Source organism: Neomonachus schauinslandi, chromosome 9 (assembly GCF_002201575.2).
Source record: "Neomonachus schauinslandi chromosome 9, ASM220157v2, whole genome shotgun sequence".
Taxonomy (NCBI): domain Eukaryota; kingdom Metazoa; phylum Chordata; class Mammalia; order Carnivora; family Phocidae; genus Neomonachus; species Neomonachus schauinslandi.
The window spans coordinates 90,514,137-90,538,541 of record NC_058411.1 but is presented as its reverse complement, the minus strand read 5'-3'; the positions used below and the strand labels follow the sequence as shown (position 1 = coordinate 90,538,541).

Genomic DNA, 24,405 nt, shown 5'->3' with positions numbered 1-24,405 from the left:
TAGAATTTCCTTTTTTGCCAAATTGCTTTGTAATAACTTTTGGATAGATTATTCACATTTCAGTTATGTATGTTGTATTTTGACAGAGTACAGAGACTTACTAGTCAGAGGGGATCACTAGTAGTTGGAAAAGTTATTAATTAAACTAAACAGATTTCTATGATGGGTAGAACTCTTGAATAAAAACTCTAAAAATCTAATAACAAATGTTATCAACAGAGTATCATACTACTCAGGGATAGAGAATAGCTTGATATAGTTTACTCACAATATGAAGGCTGCAGTTTTGTAATAGAGAATGTCCTAATATTTTCTTTAGATTTCTCTTTTTCAGATTAGCTTTTGTGGCATCATCTGAAAACATATCGGTCATCACTGAATTAGATTAATGTGATGGATCCATTTAATTCAACAGATTCTGTTGCTTTGGGAAAAATATTTTTTTAGGTTTACAGGGAGCCAGGAATAAAAGTGAAGAATTTAAATTGTACTATTTGACTGCAGGTATATAACTAATTTTAAGATAAATGTATATAATTTGAATTCTTTAGTAATTGTATTTTGTTTTGGAATTCAGATAGATGAGAGTGATTGTAATATAATAGGCATCCATGTTCCTACCACACAGCATGAGAAATAAAATATTACAGATAAAATTGAAACCTTCCATGTACTCCATCAAAATCTCATTCTACTTTCCATTTCTGCAGACATAACTGTCATCCTGTTGTTCCTTTGCATGCTTTTGTAGTATTGTCACAAATACATATATATATATACACACACACACATATATATACACACATATCTATGTCTATATAGAGAGAATATATAACATATTTAGTTTTTGTAAGTTTTTGATATTTTTAAGTTTTATATATATGGACTTTTAGTGGACTTTGTTGTTTTTTTAAATCAACATTAGGTTTTGGAGATTTATTCATCTTAATAATACATGTAAGGTCTAGTTTACCCCTTTTATTTTTATTTTTCTTTGTCTTTATTTCCATTCAAAGTTAACATTCTGCTTCTCTGCAAGACAGCCTTGCCATGCATGCTCATAGCAGCTTTTTAGTTCGCTTCTTCTAACTGCTGTATATTATTCCATTATATGAATATACTGTTATCCATTTTACGGTTATTGGGCAGTTTATTTCCAGTTTTTTACATACAATGATGCAGTATTATGTATCATCTTATGTACAAGTGTGAGAATTTTTCTGGGATGCATATATCCAGAAGTTGAATTGTAAATCATAGGATAGATGCATCTTTAATTTTATAGATATTGCCAGTGTTGACTGAAGTAGTGTGGTTTATATTCCCTATAAAGTATATGTGAGTTCTCAGTTCTTTCAATATCTTTGCCACACTCATTGATTGGGTTCTTTTATTTTGCCAGACTCATGAATATGAAATAGTTCCTCATTGTTTTTTTTTTTTTTTTTAAAGATTTTTTATTTATTTATTTGAGAGAGAGAGAATGAGAGAGAGCATGAGAGGGAGGAGGGTCAGAGGGAGAAGCAGACTCCCTGCCGAGCAGGGAGCCCGATGCGGGACTTGATCCTGGGACTCCAGGATCATGACCTGAGCCGAAGGCAGTCGCTTAACCAACTGAGCCACCCAGGCGCCCCAATTCCTCATTGTTTTAATTTGCATGCCACTGACCATTGAGTATTTCAGGTTATGGGGTTCTGGCAGTGGTTCCCTCCTCTCGTGAATTGCCTATTTATAATCTTTGCTTGGTTTTCTATTAGTATCTTTTTCTTATTTATTTACTTGTAGAAATTCTTTAGGTATCCTGAATATTTTTGGAGGGGGGGGGCGGTTTATGAGCTACAAATATCTTCTCCAGCCTGTAGCTTTTTATTTTTCACTTGGTTAATGTTAGGCTATTTACTTATTTTTAGATTGTTGATGTAATTGGTTTTTAATTTAGTGTAATAATTTATCAGTATTTTCTTGTTTTTTTAAGTTTTATTTTGGTAATTTCCACACCCAATGTGGAGCTTGAACTCACAACCCCAACTGAGCCAGCAGGCGTCCCATCACTGTTTTCTTTATAGCATATGCCTTTTCTTTTCCTGGGGTCATAAAGTTATTCTATTTTTTTTTGTAGAAATTTTATTTTATATTTTATTTTTTTAAAGATTTTATTTATTTTTTTGAGAGAGAGATCGAGAGAGAGCACAAGCAGGAGGGAGGGGCAGAGGGAGAGGGAGAAGCAGACTTCCCACTGAGCAGGGAGCCTGATGTGGGGCTCTATCGCAGGACCCTGGGATCATGGCACATGCTTAACCGACTGAGCCATCCCATTTTTTGTAGAATTTTTAAAGTTTTGCTTTACACATTTGACTCTAATCCATCTAGTATTCATTTTTGGATTTAGTGTGGTAGTTCATATACCACAGAGTAATAGTTCATATTTTCTCCTGATTTGTATCGCTCTCCATCATATGCCAAGTTTCCTTAAAGGTAAGTTTCCATTTCAAAGCGATTTATGCCATTGTTCTGTTTGTCGACTTCAGTTATTTAATATCTTAGACTCCAAGGTATGGCATGATGGCAACTGCTCATACTTTTCTTTATCAAACATTTTCTATCCCACAAATCTAGAGCAGTATTGGGCCGTTAAACAACAGGGGTAGCAATCTCCATGAGGTTGCCAGGAAAGCAAAACAGAAAATAAGGTTGGATGTAGTAGGACTCTCTTTACAGACATAGTTATGGTATGAATTTGATTCAGTTTAATTTTTTAATATATAAAATTTGACCAACTATTTGTTATTTCCACTGAGGCTATTCAGTAGTGTCTTTAAGACCCTCTTAGAGGGTTCACTAATTATCAACAATTCCCAATTATTAGTTAAGTAGTTGGCAATCAATTAAGAGAAAGAACAAAACTCTGAAGGACCTATAAGAGTGCCAGAAGGTCAAATGAGTTGGGCTCTGGTAGAGGAAGTCAGAGTGCCAGCCTAGTTCAACATTTTGCTTTGGGCTAGCCTTAATTTTTCTATGTCACTGCCTGTGCCATTGTTGGCAGGCATATTGATCTTTGTACAAATTTTTCACATAACTTGAAATTTCTAGGTCTGTAGTGTCATTTAATTTTTTTTTTTTAAAGATTTTTTATTTATTTATTTGACAGAGAGAGACATAGCGAGAGTAGGAACACAAGCAGGGGGAGTGGGAGAGGGAGAAGCAGGCTCCCCGCGGAGCAGGGAGCCCGATGTGGGACTCGATCCTAGGACCCTGGGATCATGACCTGAGCTGAAGGCAGACACTTAACGACTGAGCCACCCACGCGCCCGTGTCATTTAATTTTTAAAAAAATTTTATTTATTTGCAGGGGGCAGAGGGAGAGGGAGCAAGGGTCTCAAGCAGACTCCACACTGAGCATGGAGCCCGACGTGGGGCTCAGTCTCTTTACAACCCTGAGACACAACCTGAGCTGAAACCAAGAGTTAGACACTTAACCGACTGCACCACCCAGGCGCCCCTGTCATTTAATTTTTTTAAAAAAATTTTTTATTGTTATGTTAATCACCATACATTACATCATTAGTTTTTGGTGGAGTGTTCCATGATTCACTGTTTGCGCATAACACCCAGTGCTCCATGCAGAAGGTGCCCTCTTTAATACCCATCACCAGGCTGACCCATCCTCCTGCCCCCCTCCCCTCTAGAACTCTCAGTTTGTTTTTCAGAGTCCATCGTCTCTCATGGTTCGTCTCCCCCTCCGATTTCCCCCCCTTCATCCTTCCCCTCCTGCTATCTTCTTCTTTTTTTTTTTTTCCTTAACATATATTGCATTATTTGTTTCAGAGATACAGATCTGAGATTCAACAGTCTTGCACAATTCACAGCGCTTGTCATTTAATTTTTTAAGTATATGCATTTTATTAATATGCAAACTCCTTTTTGATTTTTTTTTCCCTTTTGAGTATGGGTCACATTTTCCTTTTTCTTTTCTTTCTTTCTTTTTTTAAGATTTTATTTATTGATTTGAGAGAGAGAGCACGAGCAGGGTGAGGGGCAGAGGGAGAAGCAGGCCCTCTGCTGAGGAGGGAGCCCAATGCGGGGCTCGATCCCAGGACTCTGGGATCATGACCTGAGCCGAAGGCAGATGCTTAACCGACTGAGCCACCCAGGTGCCCCTTTCCTGTCTTCTTAAGTCTAGTAAATTTGAATTGTATCATAGACACTGTGAATGTTACCTTATAGACTCTGGGTTCTGTTATAGTGTTCTTGATTCTTCTTAAGGTAGTTGTTAGGAACTCAGTGTTTATGTTCCCCTGAATTCTTTGTTGAAACCCTAACCCCCAATGTAATGGTACTTGGAGATGGGGTCTTTGGGAATAATTAGGGTTAGATGGGGTCATGGGGGTAGGGCCCTTTTTTTTTTTTAAAGATTTTATTTATTTATTAGAGAGAGACACAGCGAGAGCAGGAACACAAGCAGGGGGTGTGGGAGAGGGAGAAGCAGGCTCCCCGCAGAGCAGGGAGCCCGATGTGGGGCTCGATCCCAGGACCCTGGGACCATGACCTGAGCCGAAGGCAGACGCTTAACAACTGAGCCATCCAGGCACCCAAGTTAGGGCCCTTATAAGAACCACCAGAGAGCTTGCTCTCTCCACCATGTGAAGACACAGTGAGAAGACCGCTATCTGCAACCCAAGGAGAGAGCTTTTACCCAGACACTGACCCTGTTGACACATTGATCTTGGATTACAGTTTCTTTAACTGTGAAAAAATGAATTTTGGTTGTTTAAGCCACCTAGCTTATGGTATTTGTTATGGCGGTTCCGAGCAGACTAAGAGTTGATTTACTTGACTGTACTCAAATTCCATACTCTATCTCCTTGAGGGTAGCAAAAGTGTCTGTTCAGTTATTTTATTCTTAACTGGGCTGCTTGGAGTCTGCTGCATATGCACATACGTTATAGGTCTGCTAGAGATTTGAGCATAGTTAATATACAGTATTTAGGATAGGCTTTATGTGACTTTCTCCTTTGAAGGCCTTTTCCCATCTCTTTCTTGCTGCTGTTGTCACTTTGGGACTTGGTATTGTGTTTTTTTAAGCCAGTAAGACTGGGATTTCTGTTGGGAATTTTAGCTGTTCAGTAGTGTGGAGCAGCAGGGCTTGTTATCAGGCAAAAAGCCTTAAAAAATGGGAAACTCATTCAGTGCTATTACTTAATTTTAAGTGTAGACTCCAGTCAGTTTCAGCCCGTTAGTTGTTTTTTGTTTTTATTTTGTCCAGATACATGGTTGTTATTTGTAAGAGGGTTAGTCTACTAGAACTAACATAGCTGGCAGCTCCTTTCTAATATTAATATGTAGAATCATAGAGTCTTTAGTTGTAAAAGTAGACTGATTTCCACTTATCTTGAAGTAGAATTTTTAAAGCAATCTTTAATTTTTTCCCCGAAATTTTGCCATTAGCATCTAGGCAGGAAGGATATGCTGGTACTAACTTATGGAGAGAGTAAAATGTTAGAAGGTTTATTGATAATATATGTGCCCCTTATTGCTGAAAGACAAAGAATTTATAACTTACGGAATTTTGAAGCATTAAAAAAATTGTTGAGATTTGACAGCGTGTCATGCATTGTGCTGAAACACCTTGCATGGATCATTTTATCTTTAGAGCAGCATTATAAGGTAGGTATTGTTATTAGGTCAGAAGGTCAGAAACTTGCTTAAGGTTGCATGGATAGTAAACAACCAAGCTAGAGTTCTAACTCTGGTTACTCTGACTCCAGAATTTCTGTTCTTTAACCACTGGAGATCACAGAATTAATCTTTAAGTTTCTTTCTAGGGCTGGGGCGCCTGGGTGGCTCACTCCGTTAGCATCGGACTCTTGATTTTGGTTCAGGTCATGATTTCAGGGTCTTGAGATTGGCCCCTTGTTGGGCTCTGTGCTGGGTGTGGAGCCTGCTTAAGATTCTCTCTCTCCAGGGGCACCTGAGTGGCTCAGCCGTTAAGCGTCTGCCTTCGGCTCAGGTCATGATCCCAGGGGCCTGGGATCGAGCCCCGCATCGGGCTCCCTGATTGGTGGGAAGCCTGCTTCTCCCTCTCCCACTCCCCCTGCTTGTGTTCCCTCTCTCGCTGTGTCTCTCTCTCAAATAAATAAATAAAATCTTTAAAAAAAAAAAAAATTCTCTCTCTCCCTTTCCCTCTCCCCCTCCCACCTGTTTGTTCTCTCTCTCCCTCCCTCTCTCTAAATAAATAAAATCTTTATTTTTATTTTTTTTTTAAGATTTTTTAAATTTATCTGTTTGACAGAGAGATAGCAAGAGCAGGAACACAAGCAGGGGGAGTGGGAGAGGGAGAGGCAGGCTTCCCAGGGAGCAGGGAGCCCAGTGCGGGGCTTGATCCCAGGACCCTGGGACCGTGACCTGAGCTGAAGGCAGACGCTTAACGACTGAGCCACCCAGTCGCCCCTAAATAAAATCTTTAAAAAAAGATTTCTTTCTAGTGCTAACATTCTGTTTGTAGTTAGTTTTTACTTTACCTAAAACATTTAAGTTTAGGAATTTTCAGGTTTGTGTTTATAGTGTGCCACCTCTTGGTAAAACTCAGTAATGCAGCCGAGCAAAAAAAGAAGAGAAGTATAAAATTAGGAATTTATATATGTGTTTAGAATCCAAGGCACATTTTATTGGGTATCTGATGGCAGAGCAGAAACTCAGAATTTCAAAAAATGCAGAAACCTCTCATTGGAAAGGATTTATAACCGTCACCTGGGGTATGTGACTCTCAGGTGTGTGAAGCTGATCCCTAATGTAATAAATGAGGGCCATGAACAACAAGAATGCTGTTGTGTGGGGAGAATATATTTACATTTGACAGCTACACAAAGTGAAAGGCAGTTAGCCCTTGAAATAAACAAAATTGGTGAATATTTAAGGTAGAGGAAGCTGTAAGAGATAGTCTTGAAACATGCTGATGCAGGCACAAAATTTGGTGAAAATTTGTGAGCATTAAGAGTGATACAATTTAAGTGACTTAGCGAGGCGTTTTACTAAAGTTTGGATGGATTTGCCAGTTAGAAACTACTATGGAAGAGTTGAGGTTGTGAAGGGATAGTACTGGCTGTTTAGAACAAGAATGGTAGAATGAAACTAATTTGTGAGCAAGATTTGTACTAGGTCCTGAAATCCCAACAGCATTCCTGTTTTTAGTAGTTATATATTTTATCAAAATACTCAAAAAATGAATACCTAAAGTGACTAAAGTGTCTTAGGTTGATGGTGATTGGAAAAGACCATTGTTTCTGGAAAAAAGCTAGGTATGTGTACTCAAAGTACTAGATTTTTTTGTTCACTGGTATTTAGGTTTTATGGTTATATATATAATTTATTTAAATGCTTTTGGCTGGGGGGGAGGGGCAGCGCAGAGCCTGATGAGGGGCTCAATCTCATGACCCTGAGATCAGACCTGAGCTAGAATCAAGAGTCGAACGCTTAAGTGACTGAGCCACCCAGGCGCCCCTTAAATGCTTTTTCTGTTGAAATTCCTGCAGGAAAAATAACTGTTAGTGAACATCTAAAGTTCTTTAGCCCTACCCTTTTTTTCCCCATCATTGAAAAGCAAATCTTAATACAAGGATCTGCTGGGATGGTAGAAGTGTATAGAGGTATATTAAGTGTTGAAGAAACCATGTAGAAGAATCTGAAGAGCTTGGCACATGCTTGTTGGATTGAATTGACTCAGTAGGGACATGAAAGATCCATGGTTTTATGGGATTCAGAGCATGGGTTGATATACCATGTCATGTGGACCAAATCTGGCCAAGGCCTGTTTTTTATGACTTTGAGTTAAGAATCATTCTTACATTTTTTTAAGGGTTAAAAAACAAAATAAAGAATATGTGACAGAGAGGGTATGTGGTCCAAAAAGCCTTAAAACATTTACCAACACTCTTTGTTGATCCCCCATTTAGAGTATAGCCATACCTCTCTAGTAGGACATTGAAGGAAGCATCAGTTTAATGGGAGAGGTGTTCATTTGGGACCAGGTAAATTGTGCATGTTGTTGAAAAATAATGATAGAGGTAAATTTGAAGAAAGAATTAGAAACCAGGACTGTATTAATACATTCTGTAGTTTTTTTGTTCTTCCTTTTTTTTTTTTTTTTTTTAAAGACCTCATGCTAAACTAAAGGATTTGGAAATTATCTCTTGTATCCATTCCTTTACTAGTCCAGGAGCCCATTGCCCCTCCCCCAAATACTGGTGGCTCTGGTTTACTTTTACTTGTCTCTCTTCCACACTAATCTTCCTAACAAGAGCTCTGATTATTTTTATGTTAGATGCTACTTGGGATTCATTTTTTTCCATATATAACTAACTCCTAAATTAAATGTCTGTGAAAATATTTTTATTTACATTTAGTAGAAAGACATAAGGTATGAAAGGCATATATACCTGTGATTCATTTTTAGGAGTATTTCAATGAATACATATCCAAAGTTTTGCAAACTTTAGACTTAACTGGGCCACTAGTTCATTGCTGTAGAGCAGTCATTTTGAAATCTGTTGAACTAATTCCTCCATCCCTACCCCAACCCTGTTTGAACAACTGTAGCTAGAGTTGCTTCAGGCAGGCTGCAGCTAAGGAGCAGAATAGGGGGAAAGCTAATACTAGTTAGCAGTAGTTAGTAATTAACAATACCTTTTAGGGAGAGACAGAACTGAAAGACACCATGAGAAGGACATGCTTTCAATAGCCATTGGTCCCAGAAAGAAAATGAGACATACTTGGAGCTCCCTTAAGCCAGCTAGACCTGAAGCTGAAAGTGGAGCTTGGCTCTGCAGCTGACTGCCAGCCCAGCAGAAGAGGTAAAGAAAGGAAGAACAGATAAGGAATCTGAAGATCAGAGAATTTTGGAACTTGCCTGGGGTCACAAAGAACGTAAGCAGCAGAGCAGAGATTTGAACCTGACACCCTGACTCAAAAGCCTCAACCCATAACTACATGGCTGCACAGAAGTGAGGAAGAACGCTCATGTTGGGACTTTGAAAAACAAAAACTAAAAAACAATACCTTTTAGAAGTATGTTAGCGCTTCTGTTTTTTTTTTTCCATGTTCAGAAAATTATATACAGAACAATCACATAGGAATTCCCCTTTTAAAGTTATTAATGTATTTCTACTCAATGGCTTATTTAAAGCATATCATCAAGTGGTCTTGAAATACCTTAAATTTCTCTTAAAAAGTCAGTCATGGAACACTACATCAAAAACTAATGATGTAATGTATGATGATTAACATAACATAATAAAATAAAATTAAAAAAAAAAGACTGTAGAGGCTTTGGAGTCAGGGCAAACTGTTAGCTATGTGACTTTGGACAATTCCCTAACTTCTATGTCTAACTAGTCTCTGCCTCTATAATGTGGGGATACTAATAGTACCCGGTTCATAGGATTACTGTGAGCATAAGATGACTTAATGCATATAAAACATTTAGAACAGTGCCTGACAAACACACTGTATCTACCACTTAAAGTTATCTCTTGTTATTTGTACTTTGGGCAAAGGGTTTACAAAGATGCAATGTCAACTGTGTTTTTAGGCAGCATCTTTTATGTGACATATGGGTAAATTAGGATTGGGAAACTATATCTAGTAATAGAGGAGTCATAGCTTTGGGTTTTCCTTTGTGCAGTGACTCCTGAAACTGGGCATTTCCCTTGTGGGGGACCTTGGAATCTATGAGGTTGTTACAAGAGATAACTGGCTTTTGAGGTTTATGAGACAAGGGCAGATCCTGTACCTACTCATTGTGTATCTTATCATCTTGCACTTAAGCTGTCTGCTGCATGGTTTATCTAGGGACTCCCACCAAAGTGGAATAGTTGATGCTGCCTTGTTGGCAATTTGTGATCCTAATCTGTTTTTCTAAGAGACCATGCCAAGTGTAGCCTGTGGTATCATGGGAGTCTTCTTTGGGGTGGGGGGGGAGTCTTTATCTCTATTTGAGCCTAGGAAGACCCCCCCCCGCATTTGTCCTCCTTTGACCTTCATTTGTTATACAAAGCAGATTATAAACAACCACTATCTGGGGTGCCTGGCTTGGCTCAGCCGGAAAAGCACATGACTCTTGATCTTGGGGTTGGATCCCCATGTTGGGTGTAGAGAGTACCCAAACACAATAAAACAACCACTATCTTCAGGGAGTTTGCATTTGAAAACATATGCCTCAAGGCGTTTTATGAACTTGTAACTGTAATAGAAGATCACTTCTGGAATATTCTACCTCTGACTTATTCTAAATTAACTGTATTTTAAGGTTTTTTTCTTTATCGTCATGTTGGGTTCTCAGAATCTGCAAATAGGTGTTTTTCGTTGATCTGGGAAATTCTTATCATCTCTTTAAACATTGCCTTTGCCCATTCTTTCCCTTTTCTCCTTCTGGAACTCTGATTAAACATACATTTGACCTCTTCTGTTTTACATGTTTCTTAACAACCCTCCCCTGCCTTTTAAACAGCTTTATTGTGGTATAATGCACATATTCTAAAATTTGCCCTTGGTAAGTATACAAGTTTGATGTTTTTTTGTTTTTGTTTTTTTTTAAAGATTTTATTTATTTGAGAGAGCATGAGCAGGGCGCCGGGGAGGCGGGGGAGAGCAGCAGAGGGAGAGGGAGAAGCAGACTCCCTGCTGAGGGGGAGGGGGAGGAGGGGCTGTATCCAAGGACCCTGGGATTATGACCTGAGCTCACAGTAGACACTTAAACCGACTGAGCCACCCAGGTGTCCCTTGATGGTTTTTAATACATTTATTTAGTTATAACCACCACAATATAGTTTTAGAACACTACTGTCCTTTCACAAAGTTCTCTTGTATTTGTTTGCGGTTTATCACTATTCTTACTTTCAGCCCCAGGCATTTACTAAATTTATTGTTTCTATGGTTTTGTCTTTTCTAGAAGTTTCATGTAAATGCAATTATGTAATCTTATTGCCTTACTTTTTTTACTTAATGTTTTTGAGGTGTAGCAATGTTGCATGTTATCCTTAGCTTGTCCCCCTTATTGTTATAAGTAGTATACTATTATGTGGCTATTTGATTTTGTTGGCTGTTACGAATATTTCTTCTATGGACGTTCAAATACACGTCTTTGTGTGGACATGTTTTCATTTTTCTTGGGAAGATACTTTAGAGTAGAATTGCTGGGTGATACATAAGTTTATGTTTAACTTTTTAATAAATGATGAAACTTTTCCTATATTGTCTATATCTGAATTAAATTAATAAATGAAAAAGCAGTAAGCATATAGCATAAGTACAATCACTAACCTGCCTTGTTTTTACAAACCATTTCCAATTTGTCTAAGACATGCAACCTTTAAATAACAAAGCACAGTATAATTTCAGTACTACTCCTGAATCCTGTTTTTTTTTAATAATAGCATAATGAAAATTTCATGAGTTTCAAGCAGTAGGTTAAGTTGGTCTTGGTAGAAGTTCAGCCTCATATCGTCACATGTCAGAGCAGCACTACCAAATGATATTTTTTTTCAAGTTATAAGCAGAAGTCATATGAAATGTCTTGTCTTTTCAGTTACAGCTGCTCTGCCTTAACATCAGTGTATGGTTGTGGAGTGGGATAAGGGTCTAGGATAGGAATAGTATATATACTAGCAGTTTAACTGGTATGGCCAGATCTTTTGGTTCTCAGGACAGTGCTCTTGTGATCCTGGGGATATGGTTCTATTACTCTGTAGTTCCATAAGGGAGTGAGGGGTCATGGTGGAAATTGCATTTTTAAATAGTGTAAGCTTCATTAGGAAGGTGACGTTTACTCAAGGACTTGAAGGAGGTGATTCAATCGAAGTAACAAGGCAGGATGCAGAGACGCAGAGCACTAGGACCTTAAAGGTTATTGTAAGGACTGGCTTTTATAAAAACTCTTGAGTAAAATGTGAAGGCATTGGAGAGTCTTGAGTAGAGAAGTGACATAATGACATATTTTTAAAGGTTTTACTTATTTTAGAGAGAGAGTGGGGGGAGGGGAGAGGAAGAGGGAGAGTGTTCTAAGCAGACTGCGCCAAGCGCAGAGCCCGACGCGGGGCTCCATCTTACAACCCTGAGATCAGGACCTGAGCTAAAACCAAGAGTTGGACACAACCAACTGCACCACCCAGGCACCCCTGATATATTTTTAAAATATTACTTTATGTTTAAGACTTAGCTAGGTTTCCATTAGGTCTTCATATCTGTTGCATGGAAGAAAGTTGGAATCTTGGCAAAGAGTTGCATGACATGTAAGATTTTGTGCGTTAATAATTATTGTTAAAATCTGTGTTCCAAATTGTTGTATACCCAAATATGCACCGAATAAACTCTTTATATTCATTCAAAGAAAGAATACTACTTTATCTCTTTTGATGAATAGAGACTGTAAGGTGGCAAGGGTAACATGAGTGGATTCTGATAAGCCAGGCAAGAGGTGATGAAGATTTTTGCCTTAAAAAAAATAGAACTGGAAGAATAGAGTTGGCATTTACTGAGATGGGGAAGACTGTATAAGAAATGAGTGGATGAAAGGTGAGTTTGGTTCAGGCCATCTTAAATTTAAGATGCCTTTTGGACATCAAAATCAACCTGTTGAGTTGGCAGTTGGATATATGAGCATGGAGTTTAGGGAGGGTTCTAGTGTGGAAATATAAATTTGGGAGTCATCCAGTATATTGTGATAAACTGGGTGCGAGCACTGAAAGAGCGAATATAATTGGAAAAAAAAAGTCCAAAGTCTGAATGAATATAATTGGAAAAAAGAAGTCCAAAGATTGGGGAGAAAGAGGGGTGTCTGGGTGGCTCAGTTGGTTAAGCATCTGCCTTCGGCTCAGATCATGATCTCGGGGTTCTGGGATTGAGCCCTGCATTGGGCACCCTTCTTCAGCTCCCCCTGCTTGTGCGCGCGTGCTCTCTGTCTCAAATAAATAAATAAAAATCTTAAAACAAAACAAAAAAGATTGGGGAGAAGAGGGGAGGAATTAGCAAGGGAGATAAAAGGAGTGACCGGTGAAAAGGCCAAACTAACTGATGAAGATGTTTAAAGAGGGTGAGAATGACAACTTTGTTAAATGCTGCTAGAATGAAGGACTCAATGAAGATGAGTCCTGAAAATTGACCTTTGGATTTAGAGAAAGTCATTAGTGATCTTGTTGAAACTTATTTATTTCTTTTTTTAAATATTTTATTTTTATTTATTTATTTGACAGAGAGAGACACAGCAAGAGAGGGAACACAAGCAGGGGGAGTGGGAGAGGGAGAAGCAGCCTTCCCACGGAGCAGGGACTCCGATGTGGGGCTTGATCCCAGGACCCTGGGACCATGACTGAGCTGAAGGCAGAACACAATGACTGAGCCACCCAAGCGCCCCTAAAGATTTTATTTGTTTGAGAGAGATAGAGAGCATGCACACAAGCAGAGGGAGCAGCAGAGGGAGACGGAGAAGCAGGCTCTCCACTGAGCAGGGAGCCCTATGTGGGATTCAGTCCCAGCCCCCTGGGATCATGATCTGAGCCGAAGACAGATGTTTAACCGACTGAGCCACCCAGGTGTCCCTTGTTGAAACTTAAACTTATTTCAAGAGGGTGGTTGGCTTGAAAGCCTGACTGGAGTGAGTTTTAGAAAGCATGGCAGGAAAAGAAAAGGGAAAAACTTTTACCAGTGATCTGTATTGTAGATGGAGGCAGAAACATGGAGTGTTAGCTTGAGGGGAAGGTGGAGTCAAGCAAAGGTTTGTTTTGTTTTTTAAAATGAGGACAATAATGACATGTTGCATGCTGATGGGAATGAGTTAATAAAGAACAAAAAAAAATTAAGAAGGAATTGGTGGTCAGTGTCCTTTAGTGAGGTGTATGGGATTTAGGGCACAAGAGGAATGGTTGGACTTAAAATAGAAGTACATATAGTCGTAGGAAGGAAGGCAGAATATGTGGGTCCAGGTACTTACTGGTGGATATATATGATAGAAGCTTGTACAAGTTCTTGTTGCTTAAATTTGCTCAGTTAAATGGGAAGTGAGGTCATCTGTGGAGAGTGAGAATGGGGAAGAAGGTTTGGAGGTTTGAGGAGAGAAGGAAGTAGTGTGAAATCATATAGGAGAATGAGAAAAGGGACTAGGGATATATAGTGTAATTGTTGGGCATCATTAAGGAGCATTTGAGGTTTGTGGTCAGGGTTTTAAAGTGAAACTAGGGAGCATTGTTCTGTTTTGTCTAGTTACATTAACACTAAGTAAGCAGTTATGGAGTAGTTGGGCAATTAAGTTGAATCAGGGTTGGGTTTGCCAGATGTATTATAGAAGCAAAGATGAATTTCTGGTGTAGTTAAACTAGAGAGATTCCTGCCCCTACCCCCCACCCCCCCATGTAGGGGAAGCAGATTTTTCTAAGGAATACCGGATTTTAGTTAGAATAAGAAGGTGGTGGAGGGATTATGCTAAGTGAGCTTTAGAATGTAGGATATTTTGCTGATTCAGGGTGCTATGTTCTAGAGGTCATCCTGTGATTTTTATAACTAGGGGATCATGATGTAATTTGTTCCCACCTAAGTGAGTCTATTTAAAGAACTATTTAGGGGCAGAGTGGCTCAGTCAGTTAAGCGGCTGCCTTCGGCTCAGGTCATGATCCTAGGGTTCTGGGATCGAGCCCCGCATCAGGCTCCTTGCTCAGCATTTAAGGAAATGGACATTTTGAAATGGAGAGAGAATTTTGGCAGAATTTACCAGAATTAGCACTGAGGGAATAGACTAAGGTTTATTATTAGGGTACCTGAAGGATTTGAGAGGAACCTGCAAAACTTCACCCATCATAATATTGTCTAGAATGTCTCTTCTCTCAGAGGTTTCCTTTTAGAACATAGGCTCTTCCTTTTTGGACTGTCCTGATTATGTTGCTAAATTATATAGAGGATGGATTCCACAGTTTTTAATCTACTCTGTTGTAAGAGTTTCATCTGTCCCAGTACATAATGCCTCTTCCTTTTTAATCAGTCACCAGTAGCAGGATGAGGATACAGAGTCTAAGAGTCTAAGAACCTAGGCAGAAACTTAAATAGTGGTATAAAAAATTAATTTAAAAACAACTTTTCAATTTTAAAAATTATTTCAGATTTACTGTAATTGAGGGAAATGTGTTAATCTTCCACTGTGATCCTAGATTTGTCTTATTCTATTAATTTCTTGTGTTATGTATTTTGAGACTCTTTGGTTATACATATTTAAGGTTGTTATCGCAATCTTGTGAATTAAACATTTGTAATCATGTAATAACCTACCGTATCCCTATTGATGTTTAGTGTTTATTTTTCCTGATACTAGTTTTCTTTTGATTAGGATTTGCTTAGTATCTTTTTTTTTTTTAAAGATTTTATTTTTTTATTTTTTTATTTGAGACAGAGAACGAGAGAGAGAGAGAGAGAGAGCACATGAGAAGGGGGAGGGTCAGAGGCAGAAGCAGGCTCCCTGCCGAGCAGGGAGCCCGATGCGGGACTCGATCCTGGGACTCCAGGATCATGACCTGAGCCGAAGCAGTTGCTTAACCAACTGAGCCACCCAGGCGCCCCGCATTTGCTTAGTATCTTTTTCGTCTGTATACCATTAACCATCCATGCCCTTATGTTTTATGTATTTAACTTAGAAATAAAATATAGCTAGGTTTTATTTTGCTAGTTAAATCTGACAATCACTTTTTTTTTTTTTTTTAAAGATTTTATTTATTTATTTGACAGAGAGAGACACAGCGAGAGAGGGAACACAAGCAGGGAGAGTGGGAGAGGGAGAAGCAGGCTTCCCGCAGAGCAGGGAGCCTGATGCAGGGCTCGATCCCAGGACCCTGGGATCATGACCTGAGCCGAAGGCAGACGCTTAACGACTGAGCCACCCAGGCGCCCCCTGACAATCACTTTTAATTGGTTTTTAAATGATCCACTTCCCAGGATCATACCAGTCCCTCTCGAGGTATTTGGCCCATATTGGGAATCTCAGACTTGATTTTCCTCCTCTCATTATGTGAAACAACAATATTTTCACAGCATATTGATTTAGTAATCTAAATCACAGTGGACTTGAATGATTATTATATTTTAGGTGTGTTTTCTTCAGTAAGTCTTTATACTCTTGGTAAATAGTGAATTGGAAAAAAGTTAAATAGTATAGAACTATTTCTTTTTATGTACTTATCATTAAATTACTTCATTGTACTATCAGTGAGTTAATTTATAAACTGTCTTTTAAAACTTTTTGTTTCAGTCCCAGAAATCCTGGATAGAAAGCACTTTGACCAAGAGGGAATGTGTATATATTATACCAAGTTCCAAAGACCCTCACAGGTAAGCATACCTTTGTTTTTTGGGTTCCTCTAGAAATTTAGATGTAAATTATATTGCTGTTTGCTTATTAAAAACCAAAATTATTAAAGTATTTATAGTTACTGTTAACTTCTGTGCTGACTGTTAATTATTCATTTAAGATTGAGAGGAGAGGGCACCTGCGTGGCTCAGTTGGTTAGCGTCTGCCTTCAGCTCAGTTCATGATCCCAGGGTCTGGGATTGAGACCTGTGTCGGGCTCCCTGTTCAGTGGGAAGCCTGCTTTTTACTCGTGCGCGCGTGTGCTCTCTCTCAAATAAAAAAAGTAAAATCTTAAAAAAAAATTGAGAGGAGATACTAGCACAGTATCAGCATTCTGGAGTTCTTAATGACGTTTACAGCATAAAACCTCTTCTTCAGGGCGCCTGGGTGGCTCAGTTGGTTAAGCGACTGCCTTCGGCTCAGGTCATGATCCTGGAGTCCCTGGATCGAGTCCCGCATCGGGCTCCCTGCTCGGTAGAGAGTCTGCTTCTCCCTCTGACCCTACCCCCTCTCATGTGCTCTCTCTCATTCTCTCTCTCTCAAATAAATAAATAAAATCTTTAAAAAAAAAAAACCTCTTCTTCAGAGTGTTCCCCCATCCCTAAACTCCCCCAGATCATACTAGTATATTACAAAGATAAGGCAGTTAAGACTCTTAACTGATTCACTGATAATGAGAACTTAAAAATGTGAATTTATTGAACATCTACTGAGTACCCAACACTATGGTTCATGCTAAAGAAATCAATACAAACCTAATAGTTCCTATATTTGTTTGTCAAAATGTAGATATAGCTCAGCATCTGCTAGAAAACCTATCATCAGAGATTATAGACATCTCTAATTGACTTTTTGATCTTTCACGTGGCTTTGATAATAGAAAAATTTAAAAGGCACTAGTTAAAATTCAAGAAAAAGTTAACCTCTTGAGGTATTTATTGAAGTAACATTTTCCATAATTTTTTTCTTGTGGCCTAAAAATAGATAAAAGCTTAAAAGGACAAATCAAAGAAAGAGTTATTTCCTAGAATACAGAAAAGCTCTCTTCATAGGCACTTAGGAAAAATTAGTTGAGAAATGCATTTACAAGTTTTTTGAATCTTCTTACCTTTGTCATTTCCTATCAAACCTTGTTCTCTATCCGGTTAACTTCTCTGCAACTTTTATTTCCATTTGATATATGACTCTTATAAAAACATAGCCAAATTCAGAACTAGAACAAATAATCCTAAAATTTGGATGAAACCACAAAAGACCCTGTATAGCCAAAGCAGTCTTGAGAAAGAGGAATAAAGCTGGAGGTTATCCCAATCCTGTATTTTTTTTTCTTTTAGTTCTTTTTTTAAAATTTAAATTCAGTTAATTAACATATAATGTATTATTGGTTTCAAAAGTAGAGGTCAGTGATTCATCAGTCTGATATAATATCCATGGCATCACATGCCCTCCTTAATGGCCATCACCCAGTTACCCCATCCCCCTGTCCCACTCCCCTCCAGCAACCCTCAGTTTGTTTCCTATGATTAAAAGTCTCTTATGGTTTGTCTCCCTCTCTGATTTTGTCTTGTTTTAGTTTTTCCTCTCTTCCCCTATGATCCTGTTTTGTTTCTTAAATTTCACATATGAGTGAGATCATATGATTGTCTTTCTCTGATTGACTAATTTCGCTTAGCAGAATACCCTCTAGTTCCATCCACGTTGTTGCAAATGGCAAGATTTCAGTTTTTTGTTGGCTGAGTAGTATTCCATTGTGTATATATATACCACATCTTTATCCATTCATCTGTTGATGGACATCAGGGCTCTTTCCGTAGTTTGGCTGTTGTGGACATTGCTGCTATAAATATTGGGGTACAGGTGCTCCTTTGGGTCACTATATTTGTATCTTTGGGGTAAATCCCTAGTAGTGCAATTGCTGGGTTGTAGGGTAGCTCTATTTTCAACTTTTTGACAAGAAAAAGGAAAAAAAAAGACAAGAAATGTTCTCCAGAGTGGCTGCACCAGCTTGCATTCTGACCAACAGTGTAAGAGGGTTCCCCTTCTCCGCATCCTCGCCAACATCTGTTGTTTCCTGATTTGTTAATTTTAGCCATTCTGACTGGTGTGAGGTGGTATCTCATTGTGGTTTTGATTTGTATTTCCCTGATGCCGAGTGATGTTGAGCATTTTTTCATGTGTCTGTTGGCCATTTGTATGTCTTCTTTGGAGAAAAGTCTGTTCATGTCTTCTGCCCATTTCTTAACAATCCCAGATTCCAAGATATACTGCGAAGCTGTAGTAATCAAAATAGTGTGGTACTGGCACAAAAATAGACACATAGGTTAATAGAATGGTATAGAAAGCTCAGAAATAAACCCATACTTATATGGTCAATTAATATGTGACAGAGCAAGAATATTCAGTGGGGAAAAAGACTGGTGTTGGGAAAAATGGAAAGCTACAAGCAAAAGAATGAAATTGGACTGCTTTCTTACACCATATGCAAAAATAAACTAAAAAAAACCCTCAAAATGGATTAAAGACCTAAGTGTGAGACCTGAAATCATTAAACTCCTAGAAAAAAACAGGCAGTAATCTCTTGGACATTGGCCTTAGAAACATTTTTGTGGATATGCCTCCTCAGGCAGGGGAGACCAAAGCAAAAATAAACTATTAGGATTACACCAAAATAAAAAGCTTTTCCACAACAAGGGAAACTATTTTTTTTTTTAAAGATTTTATTTATTTATTTGACAGAGAGAGACCTAGCGAGCGAGGCAACACAAGCAGGGGGAGTGGGAGAGGGAGAAACCGGCCTCCCACCGAGCAGGGAGCCCGATGTAGGGCTCAATCCCAGGACCCTGGGATCATGACCCGAGCCAAAGGCAGACGCCTAAAGACTGAGCCACCCAGGTGCCCCAACAAGGGAAACTATTAATAAAACAAAAAGGCAACCTACTGAGTGGGGGAAGATATTTGCAAATGATATATCTGGTAAGAGGTTAATATCCAAAATGTACAAAGGACTTACACAGCTCAACACCCAGGAAAAGTGGGCAGGAGACCCAAATAGGCTTTTTTCCAGAGAAGACCTACAGATGGCCAACAGATATAGGTAAAGATGCTCAACCTCACTAATCATCCGGAAAATGCAAAGCAAAACTTCAGTGAGGTATCATAATTTCATACCAGTCAGAATGGCTAGCATCAAAAAGACAAGAAATAACAAGTGGTGGCAAGGATGTGGAGAAAAGGGAACCCTCTTGCACTATTGGGAATATAAATTGGTGCAGTGACCGTGGAAAACAGTATGGTGTTTCCTCAAAAAATTAAAAATAGAAATACCATATGATCCAGGAATTCAATATTGAGTATCTACCCAAAGAACACAAAAACACTAATTGGAAAAGATATATGCACTCCTTTGTTTTTGTTTTTTAAAAGATTTATTTATTTGAGACAGAGCAGGGGGAGGGGCAAAGGGAGGGGGAGAGAGTCTCAGGCAGACTCTGTGCTGAGCATGGAGCCCTGGGATTCGATCTCACCACCTGTGAGATCACGACCTGGGCTGAAACCAAGAGTCAGATGCTTAACCAACTGCACCACCCAGGCGCCACGATATATGCACTCCTGTATTTATTGCAGCATTATTTACAATAGCCAAGATACGTAAGCAACGTAAGTGTTGCAATAGATAATAAAGAAGGTACAGCATGTGTGTGTATATACACACACATATATATTCACACACACACACACCAAATAGAATATTAGTCATAAAAAAGAATGAAGTCTTGCTATTTGCAACGACATGGATGGACCTAGAGGGTATTATGCAAAGCAAAATAAGTCAGAGAAATACAAGTACCATATGATTATACTCATATGTGGACTCTAAGAAACAGAACGAACAAGCAAAAACAGACTCATAGAAACAGAGAACAACTGGTAGTTGCCAGAATAGACAGGTGTAGGTGTAAGGGATGGGGTAGGGAGATGCATGAAGTGAATAAAATGAATAAGTCACAGCGATGAAAAGTATAGCATAGGGAATATAGTCAATAATATTGTAATGTTGTATGGTGACAAATGGTAACAACACTTATTGTGGTGGTAATGCATTTTGGAATATATAGCATTGTTGATCACTGTTGTACATTTGGAACTAATATAACATTATATGTCGACTATACAAAAATAGCAAAATTGGTAATTTTTTATAAACTTATATTTTTTTAAGAGGGGGAAGTGAGAGAGAAAGGGGAGGGGAGGGGCGGAGGGAAAGAATCTTTTTTCTTAAAAATTGAGATATAGGGGCGCCTGGGTGGCTCAGTCGTCAAGCGTCTGCCTTTGGCTCAGGTCATGATCCCAGAGTCCTGGGATCGAGCCCCACATCAGGCTCCCTGCTCCGCGGGAAGCCTGCTTCTCCCTCTCCCACTCCCCCTGCTTGTGTTCCCTCTCTGGCTGTCTTTCTCTCTGTCAAATAAATAAAAACCTTTAAAAAAAAATTGAGATATAATTTATATAGCATAAAACTGACCATTTGAAATGTACATTTTGTTGGTTTTTAGTATATTCAAAAGGTTTTACAAACATCACCACTATCTAATTCCAGAACACTTTTATCACTCCTAAAGGGAACCCAGTTCCTATTACCAGTCACTCTTATTCTCCTCTCCCCCCAGTCCCTGACAACCATGAATCTACTTCTGTCTTTATGGATTTGCCTGTTCTGTACATTTCATATACATAGACTCAAAAATATGTGGCCTTTTATGTTTGGTTTCTTTTACTCAGCATAATGTTTTCAAGGCATGTCCATGTTTTATCAGTTCTTCATTTCTTTTTAAAGATTAATTTTATTTTATTTTTTCTTTATTATTTAAATTCAGTTAATTAACATATAGTGTATTCTTAGTTTCAGAGGTAGAGTTAGTGATTCCTTAGTCTTATATAATACCCAGTGCTCATTACATCATGTGTCTTCCTTAATGTCCATCCCCCAGTTGTCCCATCACCCACTCCCACCCCTCCAGCAAACCTCAGTTTGTTTCCTATAATCATAGGAGTGAGATAGAGAAAATCTTAAGCAGGCTCCACACCCAGCACGGATCCCAGTGCAGGGCTCTATCCCATGACCCTGAGATCATGACCTAAGCCGAAATCAAGAGTCAGACCCTTAACCGACTGAGCCACCCAGGTGCCCCAAGGCAGTCATTATTAGTAAAATTTTGGTGCATTTAATTTTAATACTTCCTCAGTAGGTTTTGTTTTAAAAGGTTGCTATATTCAGTCTAGGTGTAAAATATGGTATGTGCTCTTTTACAAAATGTTATAGTAAATATGATATTGCAGATATTTTGTAAGAATGGTAGTTAATATTCTGTTAGTGTATAGGCCACAATTTATATATACCTGTTCCATTATTGAGCAAATTTCAGTTATTTTCAATTTTTAGCCATGATAAAGTAAAATTAGGCCATAATGAAGACCTTAGTGGATAAAACGTTCTTTGTGTTTAAGGTCCCCCCCCCCCCTTAGTGTATGTAATGCCAAAAAGCTTTCCAAAAGGATTAAAGCAAAATACACTATTATCGGTAGTGGCAACAATGCCTGCTTTACTGAATATTGACTAGAGTAACATTTTTCTTTATCTGCAAGGAAAAGTGATTAGTAGGAAATAGTATATGTCTTAAATTTGCATTTACTTGATTAGTGAGAAAATATTTTTTATGTTTTTTAACATTCCTTCAATTTTTGGTAAATTTGGTAAATGTCATTTAGATCATAAAACAGATAAACCTTAATATCTCTTCCAGTCATTATTCCGTGAGTTTTTGAATTTCTTAGTAATGATTAAAGATGTTTTGTTACAATGTAACATTACATTAAAAAAAGATTTATTTATTGGGGTACCTGGGTGGTTCAGTCAGTTAAGTGTCTGCCTTAGGCTCAGGTCATGATCCCAGAGTCCTGGGATTGAGCCCCGTGTCGGGCTCCCTGCTCATTGGAGAGCCTGCTTCTCTGTCTCCCTTTGCTGCTCTCTCCCTCTGCTTGTGCGTGTGCTCTCGTTCTCTCGCTCAAATAAATAAATAAAATCTTTAAAAAAAAAAAAAGATTTATTTGCTTATTAGAGAGTGCCTGCATGTGGAGTGAGGGGTAGAGGGGAGAGAATCCTCAAGCAGACTCCCCGCTGAGTGCAGGGTCCAACATGGGGTTTGGTCCTAGTAACATTACATTTCTTAACCAGAGCAGAAGTGACATTTCCCAGGTCACATGGCTAATAATTCATAAAGGTGGGATTAGAATTTAGATCTCCTTAGTTCAGGGTGCCAGTTCTAAAGTAAGACACTGTTCTTTCATTGGGAGAAAATTATGGTTTTGCTTTATTAACAAAAGAGATTGTATTTTTGAGGAGTTATTTCCTATACTTTTTAAATTTCAGTTTGCAGTAGAAATTTAACTTCAGGTGTTAAAGGAATCTCGTTCTGTTACTAAGTATCTTTGGCTGTAGCCATCCATATGAGACATAATTTTCAAACACTGGTAGCTGGTCATTTCTTTCTATACTAGTTGAAATTTTTTTTATAAGATAATATTTTTAAGTAATCTTTACATCCAACATGGGGCTTGAACTCAGAACCCTGAGATCAACTGTTGCATGCTCTTCCAACGAGCTAGCCAGGTGCCCTTGAACTAGTTGAACTTGAAAATTAGGTTTTTATGAATAAGCTAATACATGGATTTACAAGATACCAAAATTTATAAGTGAAAGTCCCTTTCTACCACTGTGCCTTAACTATAAATTCCCCTTCCTAAAGAAAACTAGTGTTACCTATTCCTCAGAATATCTTCCAGAAATAGCTAGATCAGTCTTTGCATGTCCTAGCAGATGTGTATTTACTCCTCTCTCTCTTCTTTTAAGTACATACTGTTTAACCCACAGTGTTTATTATCTTGGCAATAACCACTGTTTTTAGTTGTTGCATCCTTTTAAATTATATATCTGGATCATAGTTTGTTTTAGTAGTTCCTTATTTTTTTTAAAGATTATTTTTTTAATCTTATTTTTAAAATCTTTTTTAATCTTATTTTTTAAAATATTTTTAAAGATTTTATTTACTTATTTGAGAGAGTGAGCACAAGCAGGGGGAGCAGCAGAGGGAGAGGGAGGAGCAGGCTCCTCACTAAGCAGGGAGCCTGATGTGGGGCTTGATCCTAGGGCCCTGGGACCATGACCAGAGCTGAAGACAGATGCTTAACCGACTGAGCCACCCAGGCGCCCCTTAGTTTCTTACTGATGAACATTTTAGCTATTCTGTTTTTCTTTTTGTTACTAGAAAAAAAAATGCTGTAGTGAATGAATAACCTTTGTACATTAATTATTTTACACATGTGCTACAAATATTTTTTAGCCTATAATTTTAGTATTGGTATTAGAGTTTGAGAGGGAGTCTACATTTTTTTTCATTGTGATGGGTATTACCAAGTTGCCTTCCATCGAGATTGTATCAGTTTATACTCTCACCAGCATATAAGACTACCTATCTCGGGGCGCCTGGGTGGCTCAGTCGTTAAGCGTGTGCCTTCGGCTCAGGTCATGATCCCAGGGTCCTGGGATCGAGCCCCGCATCGGGCTCCCTGCTTGGCGGGAAGCCTGCTTCTCCCTCTCCCTCTCCCACTCCCCCTGCTGTGTTCCCTCTCTCGCTGTTTCTCTCTCAAATAAATAAATAAAATCTTAAAAAAAAAAAGACTACCTATCTCTGTTCTCTTCAAGATACTGTCTTAAAGGACTAAAAAAATCTTTTCTAATCAAATGCCTTTTCATATGTATGTTTTTACTTGTGAACTATCCATATGTTTTCCTTTTTTATGTAAATTTGATGAAACTCTTTCTATATTAGGGAAACTAACCTTTTGCCTGCAATTATTTTTTCCTGTTTGTCTTTAGACTTTACGAGTGGCATATTTTTGCCATGTAGAAATGTTGTATTTTTGTGTAGTTAAATCTGTCAATCTTTTTCTCTTTGGTTTCTGGATTTTGTCACAAC

At 38.4% G+C, this 24,405-nt stretch overlaps 1 protein-coding gene across 1 annotated transcript in view; it reads left to right on the top strand.

Annotated features, from left to right (window-relative positions):
• The window catches only part of TRPM7 (transient receptor potential cation channel subfamily M member 7), a 119,011-nt gene that overhangs the window by 7,231 nt on the left and 87,375 nt on the right, over window positions 1–24,405 (top strand). The window contains exon 2 of the mRNA XM_044918200.1: window positions 16,277–16,356. Within this exon, the coding sequence (XP_044774135.1) occupies window positions 16,277–16,356 (80 nt within the window). The remainder of the gene's footprint in view (window positions 1–16,276; window positions 16,357–24,405) is intronic.